The 13,375-nt window shown below is 28.3% G+C and overlaps 1 protein-coding gene across 4 annotated transcripts; it reads left to right on the top strand.

Moving 5' to 3' along the window:
* The first annotated feature begins 225 nt into the window (after positions 1-225).
* On the top strand, positions 226-2,813 carry LOC105122095 (Ubiquitin carboxyl-terminal hydrolase family protein). 4 transcript variants are annotated; one of them, XM_011021007.1, is made up of 2 exons: positions 226-1,899; positions 2,547-2,813. In XM_011021007.1, the coding sequence occupies exon 1, from the start codon at positions 534-536 to the stop codon at positions 1,896-1,898; it is 1,365 nt and encodes a 454-aa protein (XP_011019309.1). In that variant the 5' UTR covers positions 226-533; the 3' UTR covers position 1,899; positions 2,547-2,813. The 4 variants fall into 4 exon arrangements, with proteins under 4 accessions (XP_011019309.1, XP_011019308.1, XP_011019310.1 ...); XM_011021006.1 differs by having other exon boundaries at positions 2,510-2,813; XM_011021008.1 differs by lacking the exon at positions 2,547-2,813 and adding an exon at positions 2,499-2,525.
* The last annotated feature ends 10,562 nt before the right edge of the window (positions 2,814-13,375 follow it).

Below are 13,375 nucleotides of genomic sequence, written 5' to 3'. Positions count from 1 at the left end.
TTTAAATATTTTTAATAATAAAATATTAAAACAATTTAAAAATACCAAAAATAATAATTTAAAACTAGAAATTAGTTCAAAAACAACCACCATTACCATCCAATTTTTTTTTTCTTATTACAAGCAAACAAATAGAAAATTCACCGAATAATTATATTTACTTCTTTTTTATTAATATAAAATTACAAGCAGGCCCATTTGTTAGATGAAGACACGTTAGGAAAAACTGAAGACATTTCGGTATTGTGATCGAGACTTGGTTGTCTGGTCTTTCCAGGTTATCTCTTTTCTTGCAACAAATCAGCAGTAATTTTTTTGGTTTCTGTTCCAGTCAAAAACCTGTTCTCAGATTGACATTTATACAAACACACCTTAGGAACACAATTCTCTCTTTTTCATTAAATTACGTTCTTTACCTTTTCACACCTCTCACGTTCCTCTTAACCTTACTCAAGGCAAGATTGCGACCTTTTCTCTTATTTCACTTGTCGCAATACATTTGTCTGAACTTAGAAACTCACTATACATTAATAATGGTTACGCAAACTGTTAGGACTTCAATTTTGAGCTATAAATCCAATGGGCCGCAGGTGTTTGCTTATTTGCCGGTGAGAAGAAAATGGCAAAGAGAAACTTTGTTGGGTTGGTTGCAGAATAGATTGATGACTACAAGTAAGCGAGTGCAGGATAGAAGCACCATGAAAAGGGTGCAGGATCTTGAAATAGTGACAGAGAAATGGAAAATCGTATCAAAAGTGAAGGCAGTGATGGAGATTTTAAATGAGGAGCCAGAGACGATAATCCCAGCAAGGAACCTTGAACGACACAGGATTAAAATCAATCTGCCTAAACCCCATAAAATTTCGGACTTCCTTCGAAAATCGCCAAAGCTTTTTGAGTTGTACAAGGATCAAAGGGGAGTGCTATGGTGCGGAATGACAAAAGAAGCTGAGGATTTAGTAGAAGAAGAGGGAAGATTAATCGAGGAGCATTCAGATAAAGTCGCAGAATATGTGACGAGATGTTTAATGATGTCTGTTGATAGGCGGCTTCGGTTGGATAAAATAGCAAATTTTAGGAGAGATTTTGGTTTGCCTGTTGATTTTAGGGATAAATGGGTGCATAGGTATCCAGAACTGTTTAAGGTTGTTAAGATGGTTGATGAAGTGAGTTATTTGGAGCTTGTGTCTTGGAATCCTGATTGGGCTATCACACAGTTAGAGAAGAGAGTATTAGGGGTGAATGAAAGCAGTAATCATCAGCCGGGAATGCTGTCATTGTCATTTCCTTTGAGATTTCCTTCTAATTACAAGAAGGTGTATAGGCATCGAGAGAAAATAGACCATTTTCAGAAAAGGTCTTATTTGTCACCATATGCAGATGCCAAGGGACTTACTGCTGGGTCGTTAGAATTTGATAAGAGGGCTGTTGCCATTATGCATGAGTTGCTTAGCTTTACCCTTGAGAAGAGATTGGTGACTGATCACCTTACGCATTTTCGGAAGGAATTTGTGATGCCACAGAAGTTGATGAGACTTCTTTTAAAGCATATGGGGATTTTCTATGTGTCTGAGAGGGGGAAGAGATTTAGCGTATTTTTGACTGAAGCTTATGAAGGTCAAGAACTGATTGAAAAATGCCCTCTGGTTGTTTGGAAGGAAAAACTCCTGAGTCTTGTTGGTTACAGAGAGAAGAAGAAGAAGATTTTAACATTTGGCGATTTATCGGACTTGGAGGATAGTGGTTTGATTGAGAGTAGTTCTGAACACGAAAATATAAGTATGCATTTTGGGCATGAAGACGCGATGGTCGGTGTGGAAGATGCTTTACTTGCAGACAATGATGAGATGAATATTGGAGAAATTGGCCTCGCAGGCTGGAACAGTGAAAAATCTTGAGGTTATAAATTTAAACCTTCGTAGGTTTTTTGGTTCACTTAATTCGACTCTGAGTCATTATATGTTTATTGATGGAGTTCGTTTTTCTGCTGTAGCTTATGAATGCAAAGCAGAGAGCTCTTCTTGTCATCTAGGCATTTTAATCCGGAAATTGCATACTGCCGCTGATCACTAGTCAAAATTTACCATTATTGCATTTTGAAAGACACAACAGCAATTCTACATATGAGGGGAAAAAACAGAGAAAAACGGAAGTTGTTGGCCCTTTGAATGCCTTGTATCAGATCATCAAAACTTGTCAGAAATAGGTGTAGTGACTACATATTTCAGAATTTGTTTTGCTATTTTTACTGATTAGTGTGATGTGCTGGCCTCTGAAATTATGCCATATAGACTGCAAAATAGATAATTAGCTTTCATTTTTCCTCATCAAATGAATGTGTAAATTTCGTAATGCTTAATGCTTAGAAATTAGAACAGTATGGTATTTCTAGAAGGCATGTGAGAGTTGCATTTTTTTGTTTATTTATTTTTTGGCTCAGTTTTGTTTTTCTTTAAGCAATATACTGATCCAATACCACAATATAATACAATGTTCAGTCACTTCCCAGTCTGCTTTTGCCCATGCTGCCCAATTTCGTAATGCAGGCACTTGGAAGGAAAGTGTGGTTGATGAGTTCTGGTGCTTTCACTGGATTTAGTGAAGCCCTAGCTGCTGGCTGACTTATTTGGAGACAGAAACAGTTACTGTAGTAACAAATGTTGGCATCTGTGTAGTAACACAAAGACCGTGCTAGGAAATTAGGGGCCAGACTTCAGAGTCGATCTGCAACTTTTGGGGTCCGTATAGTGTCATTGTGCCAAAATAAAACAAAAGGTCCACAATTCTGACTGAATTGGGACCTGTTTTTTGAATTGGCCTGTGGTATTGTAGCAAGACTCTCTCTGCTGTTTCTTGCCTTCTCAGTCGATAATCATGCTAATAATGTATATGCCTTGCAGTTAAGTAACTAGTTGTCATAATTTTGTTCATATATATAATACTTATTTATCTTTAATATTCATTAAATATTTAATTAATGAACCCAAAATAAAGATAGAGTTTTTAAAACAAAAATATTTTATAAAAAAATTTATAAAATTATTATAATTATAAGATTTTTATAGTATCAAAGCATTATTTCTATATGTTCCTAGTCAATACTCTATTAAAACTGGATATTAATTAGAGCTGTTGAGACTGATATATATTACATTTTAAAAAAAAAAATGCAGTTGTTTTAAGAAATAAAGGTAAGGAGGATACTTAGAACTAATATGCTGGTACTTTTCGTATAACATATACACTGAACTGACTTACATGTAAATTCTATATGTAAATTTTATATGAAGAAATCATATATATATATCTATTAAAATGCTTACACGATGGTTATGTAAATGATCCTTAAATTTGAAATTACTAAATTATAGAGAGTGTTATAGTTTTGATCATATTACACGTTGTTCTAATTAAAAGTAATAAATGAGTAGATATTGAGTATGACATGAACTATATGAAGGTATTTAATTAATCAAAAGAGGATTCATCACCCTAGGTGAATTGAAAAATATTTCATATATTCTTAAATAGTATTAATTGTAAATTCTTACACAATGTGAAATGAGATTTGAAAAAGAATTTTAAATCATATTCAAATAATCAATGATTAATATTAATATAATTTGACATAGTAGACACAATTCATATTATATGTCTAAATTGAAACATTGTTGATGAAAAAAATAATAATTACACTTTCTAGTCACTGGAAGGTAAAGTTAAATTACTTATGACTTTTCTAATGTTTAAGAGATAATGACAAGTTGTTAAACATTGTATTTAATATTCAAATATAAATCAATTAATTATTGAATTGATAATAAATTAATTTAATCTCATTTTATTTAGAATTGTGATTTATATCTTAGTCAACTTATTAGGGAACCTAATGGGTCACACACATAAGAACTATAAATCAGAAATTAAAAGTGACTTGATTGTAAATAAATTTTAAAAATTAAAAACTAGAAAGTAATAAATATAAGAGATTATAATTTTAGATCTAGGAATAATCAAGTAAATACTTGATTGAATATGTTTCTAAAATTAATTTTAAAAAAATATATGTGATATTATTTAAGGAAAAAATTGATAGTTTTTCATTTATAAGATTTTTAGAATGTAATACCTTATATTTTTTAAGTGGTGTAAGAGTAAGTAAATAATAATACATAAACATCTAAAATACAAAAGAAAAAAATTAACACTTTAAAATATAATAATCTCTCTCCCTTAAAAGATTTTAGGAGATTTATCTCTAATGGTTCGGATAAATTATTGTTAAAAATAAAATATTTGGATGACTTACACTTTATAATAGTCTAATTTTAAAATAAATATTTAAAGTTAAACATAACATTTAATGTTTAGATAATTTTTGTGTAGATCTGAAGAATTATAGATTTGTGTAGTAGGATTCTTGAAACTCCTAAAAGATTTTTAAATTTATAGTTCTCGTTACTGTATATATTTCAGGAAACAACACGTGCATCAAGAATCAGAACTTTGAGCTCAATGTTGTGATGTTGAAGTTCCAATCATCCATTAACGGCCTTTGATTGTGTTGAGTAATTTTGTATCAAGACAAAGAAACAGAAAAAATCAATCACCTGAGAGGCGTAAAAAACACTATATTATAAATATGGATATATACACTAAATCCATCAAGAAATTCGCCAAGTAGTTTACAAGGATGATCAATCCACAAACATTTTGGAGGGAGGTGTTTCTGACAGTCTTCCTTCTACTTCATTACAAACTACACTGAAAGGTGGTACCTTATATTTGGAGTTTGACATTTCTATATTAAATTTCCATTCAAACATATCTGTTCTGCATGGAAATTAATATTGGACAAAGTTATGGTTCTCTGCTTGCCGTTGCTAAATATAAATGAAAAGGAGTTAGTTACATAAAACACCAGAAAGGGTCCAGTGCCATTGCTATTGCCTGCTTATGATATCATCAACGATGATGAAAGAGATGCTCTTTCATCGTCAAAGATCGGATATAGATGCTCAACCGCTCTGGATAAAACGATCCACAAATCATGAAAGTGGCGGATTTCTTACATGGCCAACTATCCCTTCCGTTCACAAGAATTTACATAGATATTGCGGATGCTTTCTCATATCGGCCACAGCTTCAGTTGGATAGAAGTGCCCATCAGAACCTCGCCATGAAAAGCAAGCTGGGAACATTAGCATTCAAGTGGGGTAGCGTTTATCCATCTGCCGAGGCTTGAGATGAGACTAGGGGACGGCCCAGAGAGCTAGGCGCATTAATACTTGCTTCGGGGGAAAAAAAAAAAAAGAGCATCGCAGGACAGGTTGAAGGTCATAATCAGAATTAAGATATGTGATGCAATAACTAATAATCAATGCACAAATAAACGATCAACTAGCGTTTATTTAATAACTTCAACGTATCAATTTGTTCAGTCTAAAGGTCTGGATACTTCTTTCCTGGAAGAAGGATTGAGTTTGATTATTCAATTTTTGCTTTTGAAGAAAGAATTCCTATTCTAAAATTATTTTATTTTTCATGAAAAATCTCGAAGAATTAAAGTATTTAAAAGAAAATCGGACTTCTGTTATTAGTCCAGTTTTCAAACCAATAAGAGAAATTAAAATTGTTCTACTGCATCGAATTGAATTGTGTTGGTTTGGGTTTTCAATCCACAGACAAATACTGCATCTGATAACTTAAAATTAATATTGGAAGCTTGCCTTAAATGAATCTTTGACTATCCTAATATCATCAAGATATATATACATAAGATCGATCTTGATGCTCAACGGTCTGGATGTGATTGGAGTGCAACATGTGCTGATCACATTACGAGTCAAGACAAAAAGTCCTTCGGATTTTATAAGAGAAAAACACAAGACAGGTCCCAAAACATCCCATTCAGTAACATTACACTTATGAAGCCCAAGTGTAAGAGAAAAAAAACAGAAGAAGACAATTTGAATTCAGTAAATGAGAGAAAATATGTTATGAATTTAATTATAAAATATTATACCATGGTAGCTTTTAATGATTCTAAAATTTATAAACTTGAATGGATGATCTTTAAAAAATAAATTTAAAATTTAATTAATTAAAATATATCCCTTAAAATTAATAAATATATAAATATTGATTGCACAGAGTTACTTGGGTGATGATCTTTTGATAAAAGCTTTTAGAAGAACAGAATTGCATCCTAGATTTGACACAATGGTAGCAATGCTAGTAATAACACATTTCATATTTTGGTTGTCAACGATTAACAAGGATTTAATTTCATGCCAGCTACAAGGTTACTTCATTTTTATACAAGAATGTGATAGATCTCAGGGTCTAAAATTAATCGTGATGTACACAAACTGACCCGAACATCCACATTAATCTAAAAAAATATAATAAATATAATCTAAAGTGGACCGTACCCTTCCAACTGAATCTTAATCTCCTAATAAAACAAGATGTTGCGTTATAAGAAATTACTCCTACTTAGTTTTTGTACGATGGAAACTTTAAGTACGTAGAAATGATGAAATGTGTTGGTCCATTAATTGTTTTTCTTTGAGAACACCATCTTTTTATTTAAACCGGTTAAAATTTATTGATTTTTTTTGTATATTTTTTTAAATAATATTATTTTTATTTTATTAAAAAATAAAACTAATTAGAGAAACTTAAATTAATTAGGATCAACTCACTTGATTTATGACCCTGCAACTTACTTCAAGTTAATCCCAATCGGATTTAAAAAACTTCAATTCACTTGGTTATGTTAAAGGATAATAAAATTAAGAGGGAAAAAAAATTTAATTTCATAATTATTTTAAATAAAATAAATGTTAATAAAAAAAATATAAACTAAATTTGCAATATAAAAAAGTTGAAAGAGGATGGGATGAAATTTTAAAAAAATCTAATTTTATAAATTATTTTGAATAAAATAAATAATAAAAAAAATACCGACCAAAACTGATAAATAAAACAAAATTCATTTAAGAAAAAATGATACAAACCAAAACTGATAGATAAAACAAAATTCATTTAAGAAAAAATGATAAGAGAAAAAAATAATGATAAAATAATATAATCAAAATTGATATAAAAATCAAATCAAATTAAATTCTAAAAAAATAAAATAAAAATTAAGAAATTAAAAATTAAATTTAATATAATCAACAAATAATAAGATATTTTTTATTTTTTTATAATTTTTTTGAAAAGTACTTTTTATTCCAAACTGAAAATATTTTATTAAAAATAAAACTAAATTTTTTTATCAATTTTTTTTTTCTTCTAACCAAATTTTCCAACTATTAATATAGGAAAATCTGGATTTCATGAAACAAAATGATTCTTAGTGTTTGTTGCATAAACGTCTTTAAACACCCTTTTATTCCAACGCCCAACCAAAAGAAATCAAAGCATGAACAGCCTTGGTGACCACTTAAATATGATAGTTTAATTTAACTAGATATGTACGAGAGAGCAGCAAGTTGTTTCTCTCATCTGTAGTCCTTCTGTCCTTACTGAGTGATGAGCTGCCATGGGAGGACTAGCGAAGCTAGCTAGTGTGGTTTTTGGAGAGGTGTATGTCCTTCGGAATAAAAAATCAGAGACATTGACCGAGCAAGGTAGCCAGCTAGGGCTGGGAGGCATTTAATTCGGTGTAGATAGCAGCTCGTGCCGGCAACAACACTTTACCATGAAGACATTAATGCCATGCGTGAACACATTATATTTAGGCTTGCGCACAGCCTTTTCTCTTGAGGATGTACTTTATTATTAGCCTGCGCTGTATTACGAGTTTGAATTTAAAAAAAATTAATGTAAGAAAATATTTAGAGATTGTTGATGTATTTTTTAATAAAAAATAAATTTATATTATATAAAAATTATTTTAAAATGATAGGATCATTTTAGTGAGTTTAAAAGTGACTTAAATTATCAAGTGACTTAAATTATTAGGAAGAATATAATTTGATTTTAAAAAAATAATTATAATAATATTTTATATAAATATTAAAATGATAATATATTGAATTGATTTGAGTCAAAGTAGATTAATATATTAATTTATGTGTTAGGTCATAAGATTATGATAACCATATAAAAAGTAAATAAAAAATAAAATCTAATTTCTAATAAATTCAATGTTAAAGGATGGAGTTTAAAAAATAACAAAAAATCACCTAAGTTAACCCAAGTTAACTTGAAAAACAAGTGACTCGGGTCATCAGATTAGAATAATTCAAAAAAAATAAAAATAAAATAAATTATGAATCTCAATCAATCTAGTATTAAAATATGAATTTAAAAAAAAAAAAACTTGATTTGACCTAGGTTAACTCGCTAAATCCGTACCCCAAACATAAGTGTGGAGTAACCTCATAAAAGAGTAAATTTAAAAAATAAAATAAAATTTAATCTTTAATAAACCTAATTTTTATAGATGGGATTGAAATTAAAAAATCAAATACAAAAGAACATGAAAAAATAACTTGAATAACCCTACCAAACTTTAACTCATGTTATGATAAAAAGATAACATCCTAAAATATAAATCAAAATAAATCATGAAATCTAATTTTCTTTTAACTCAATATTAAATGATAAAAAATTTTTAAAAATAAAATCATAATTTTGTTGTGGACATATTAAAAAGTTATACAAAACTAATGTTAAAAAAATCATATAAAGAATTCATATAAATTTAGAAAATTAATCATATTAGGTTAATATATACATATTTAGGAATTACTTCCTAGTATTATCATGGAAGTTACTAATATTATTTGAAAATAATAGCATAATTATTTAAACATCATCTATATAATTTTATTTAAAAATAATTAAATTTAAAAAAATAAAAATAAAATTAAAAAACACATGCATCTAATCCAAAATAAAATTCTAGGCGTATTTGGGTCTAGAAACCCAAGCCAACACTCGTGGGTTTTTTTTTCAAGAGCATCCACCTCTAATGTTTTATTTTTATTTTTTGTGTACAAGGCATAACTTGTATTGATAAATGATGGATTATTTATATATTATCTTTTTATGTCATCGAAGATAACTTTGGTGATAAAAAAAATAGGGTCTGACAAAAAAAAACCAATTTTCAACAATTATTTCATCTTAAACTTAAAAATAATTACCATGTGAACCTCTATAGCCTCATTCAAACAAGGAAACACATTTTTACTTCATCTAAATGTTCAAAATTTAGTCAAACAAAAAAAATTCACAAGCTTCAATTTACTTTTTTAACAACAAAAAAGATAAAAAACTATTTTCATTGAATTTCTCTCTCAAAAAAGAATCAATAGATACTAAAATCAAAGTATTTGGTGGTCCAAATTCAATCACTCAAAAGCATTTTCTCTTTTAAAAAATTTCAACAATTTTTTATTTCTCATTCTGAAATATAAAATGAATAAAGTTTTGGAAAAAAAAAAGATGGGACCAGAGGGGAAAAAAATATAAAATGAGGAACCAATATTCACATGCCTACTTAACAATAAATATGGAAAAAGAGCTACTAATTATTGTAAATATTAAATTTGATCCGTGTTATTTATGTCATATGCGACAATTTTACACTTTTCCATGCAACATCAACATTTTATTAAATTGTGAAACAATTTTTGACACCTTGGTTATGCATACAAATGAGAACAAAAAAATAAAATCAAAGATAACAAAGAAAATAAAAACTTTTGAGGATCAAATTGAAAGAAATTGTAGCTTGATGATCAAAATAAAAAAAAGAATGGAGGGACCAAGAAGGAAATTTACCGAAGAGAGAGCGCTCATGAATAAGAAATTGTTAAAGGATAAAAAGGACCGCTACAATAAAACGTTGGTGTTGTTTTTAATTTGCTCTTTTATCTTAATTTTATGATTAATTCTCCTAAAAAAATGTACTTGTACTTTTCTAGCATAAAAGAAAAAAAAAACATTGTTATTATTTTTAAAATAATGAATTATAACTAGGACTGGTACTTTCATTTTGAAAAGAACATTGTTATTGTTTTTTAAATAATCATCATAACCATTGGTATAAATGTGTTTGTTCCCATCCGTGAAATGAAGAAAGATGCTGGCCCTCTTTGTAGTAAATATGTGTCCGAGGGCAGCCCCGTAACATCAAATGCTATAGTTAATATCATATTAAGTTAATAATTTGGCATGTGAATATTAAAATTAAAATAAAGGGAAAAAACCTAATTGGGATTGGTGTATTGCTGTAAACACTCACGTTTCTTGGGTCAGTCCGCTTGCCATCTTGAGCACCGAGTGGCAGAGCATCCTATAGACACCGTGCATACGGTGATTCACGGTGGTTCGGCCGTGATTGAATTCCCTTCTTCTTTTTTTGGGATTTCTCTGCCAAACTAAAATTTGTACTCTCATTTTGTTTTTATCTCAATTGTGATACTAATTCTTTTTATTTGTTCCTTAATTATTTTTTTATTTATTTTTAATTTTATCTTTTAATATTAAATCAATTTGGTTTTCATAACAAATTTTTTAATTTTTTTAATATTATTTTTTATATTATTTTCTTAGTTATTTTTTTTAAATTTTATCTCTTGTTATTTTATTTTATTTTTATGTCAAATTCGGTTCTTTTTTTGAAAGTTTTTTTTAATTTCATCTTTCAACATTTATTTTTAAAAATTAAGCTTCATAATTGTTTTGATTTCATGATCCCGTTCTCATGACTCAAGTCATGGGTATGAAATGTTAATTCGGATTGATATCAGTTTTTTTAATTTTTTTACAATAATTTTTTTTAATTCTATCCTTTAATATTAAATTTACTGAAGATCAAGTTTTTTTTTAATTTTTTCTATGAGGATAACACTGCCTCAAGATCTGAGTCACAAATATGCCATGCTAACTCGAACTGGCTCAAAGCTTTTGGTCCTTTTTTTAATTTTTTATGTTAAATTTAATTTTTTATTTTTTTAATTGTTTTTATTTTTTTAATTGTTTTGGATCCTTTTTTAAAAATTATTTTTTTTTGTTAAATTTCATCATTTAACATTAGATTGGTTAAGAATTAAAATTCATAATTTTTTTATAGTGATTCCGGTGTCATGACTTGAGTCATAAGTATAAAATGTTAACTCAGATTGTCATTAGTCTTTTTTTACATTAATTTTTTAATTTCATTCTTCAATACTAGCTTAAGACGAAGCTTTTTATGGAATTAGTGTGTTTATACCGATATAATATTTCGTTGGTGTTTTGCTATTTTTGGTTGTGATTTATTAAAATAGTGTTGTGTGTATAGGTTTTTTTTTTTTTGCTTTTTTATTAGATTTTGTTTTCAATTTCACTATTCACCAAACCAATCTTCTTTTTTGTTTATGTAGTTTTTTCTTTTAAATTTTATCATTTAATATTAAATTGTTTTGCAACCATATGGGATGCTAGTAGCCTAGTAGTGCGTTGAAGGTATGAAATGAGTGTGATGGTTTAGCATAGCTGATAGGTAGGTTTGCTTTCGCTTTTCGATGTTAATTGGGATTTAGGAGGCTGTAAAAAGAGTTACTGTAATAATTAATAATAACATTAGACGAGTCTTATACACAGGGCATCAAACACGATTAAATTTGTAGACCAACCCATATTCGTTCACCAGACGGAAGGAGAATCTAAGAAGCTATGGTTATCATACCCGGACTCAAGAATTTGTCACGTAAATCCAACCTGAATTCATTATAAAATATTGTTGTTTTGTGTAAAAACTAAAAATAAATCTTGCAATTAACTCGATTATATATCTCACTCGAATTAGATGATGAGTTGAGAATTAGATGATGAGTTGATCTATCAGGTTACCTGAATTTAATTAATTTAAAAATAAATTTTAATTCAAATATAATTTTAAATTAGTTAATCACTAAATTAATTTATTAGGTTAGGTTGAGTGAACTACATTATAAGTTGACTTATCAGATTATTTGAGTTTAACGGATTAATTTTTAACTTGATTCAAAACTAAATTTTTATTTAAATTTTATAATTTTAAATCAACTAATAACTACAATAACAAGCAAAACTTATATTATATGAATCTAACTGTGACAATTGCTCTAGGAAACTATCGTTCTTGTGGTGGACACTCATGATGAGCCCTGATTCGAGGATTCCATTTCTTGCAGAGTTGGCGTTGTGGATGCTCTATGGGCAAGTGTGTGGTGGCATTGTGGATGTCTTTGTTGCCAAATAGCTGCAACAGTTGCCTTGCCAGATTCTTTCTGAGGAATGGAAAAATTCCCAATTTCTACAGGTTCCTCTTTTAGGTATTACTCTTGAATCTCAACAGTAGAAAGAACGGAGGACGGGCCATTTATGCTCGGTGGAGATGGAATCGAATTCTCTCCGAGCAAGAGAATATGCATAATATTGGCAGCTTGAAGTTTGGAAAAAAGAAAGACAGAGGATTGAGAATATTGAAAAAGCTTTATGGAGCACATCACATAGCTTTAAAACTAGATGTGTTATCTTGGATTCATAGAAAAAAATTATATAAAAAAAATTGTTATAATTCCTAATATTTTCAAAAAAAAAATTATAAAATCAAATTATTAACCAGATTAATATTTAAATAAAAATAAACAAAGAAAAATTTGAAAAAAATCATAACAAAAAAAAAGCAAAGGAAAAAAACTATGCAGGGAAAAACTTTAGTAATCTATAGTGTTTCATGAGGAATTTTACAGTTGTTATTCTCAATCAATTCAATATTAAAAATAATAAAATCGATAAAGATAATATAAAAAATCATAAAAAAATCATGTGAGGTAATATTGTAGCAATTCACAATGTTTTAGAAAAAAAACTACGAAACAAAATTCTTAATCAGCTCAGTATGAAGAAAAAAAAATTGACAGACAATTCTATAAAAAAACAAAAAAAAATCATAAAAAAACCATGTGGCGTAACACTGTAGCAATCCACGGTGTTTTAAAGAAAAAAATTACAAAGCTGACTTTTAACCAGCTCTATATTAAAAAAAATAAAATTAACAAAAACAATTTTAAAAAAACACAAAAAATAACAAAAAGAAGATGAAGAAGAAGACAATTACAAAAGAAAAAAAAGAAAAAAAAAACATGGAAGAAAGTTAAAGCTGAATTCTTAACCAGTTTAATATTAAAAAAAATCAACAAAGATAATTTAAAAAAAAATACATATGGAAAGCACTATAACAAAACAAAAACTATATGATGAAATATTGTAATAATCTATAGTGTTTTTTTTAAATTACGAAGCATTCTTCAAAGATCATTTAAAAAAAAAAATACAAGAAGAAGAAGAAAATTCATAAAAAAATAAAAAAATCATGTAGGGA

This window comes from Populus euphratica, unplaced genomic scaffold (assembly GCF_000495115.2).
Source record: "Populus euphratica unplaced genomic scaffold, PopEup_1.0 scaffold19.1, whole genome shotgun sequence".
Taxonomy (NCBI): domain Eukaryota; kingdom Viridiplantae; phylum Streptophyta; class Magnoliopsida; order Malpighiales; family Salicaceae; genus Populus; species Populus euphratica.
Note: the sequence above shows the minus strand (reverse complement) of the source record. Positions and strands in the feature narration are given on the sequence as shown.

Bases quoted from the DNA above. Each gene is read 5' to 3' on its own strand.
- LOC105122095 (XM_011021007.1), top strand. From the start codon at position 534: ATGGTTACGCAAACTGTTAGGACTTCAATTTTGAGCTATAAATCCAAT.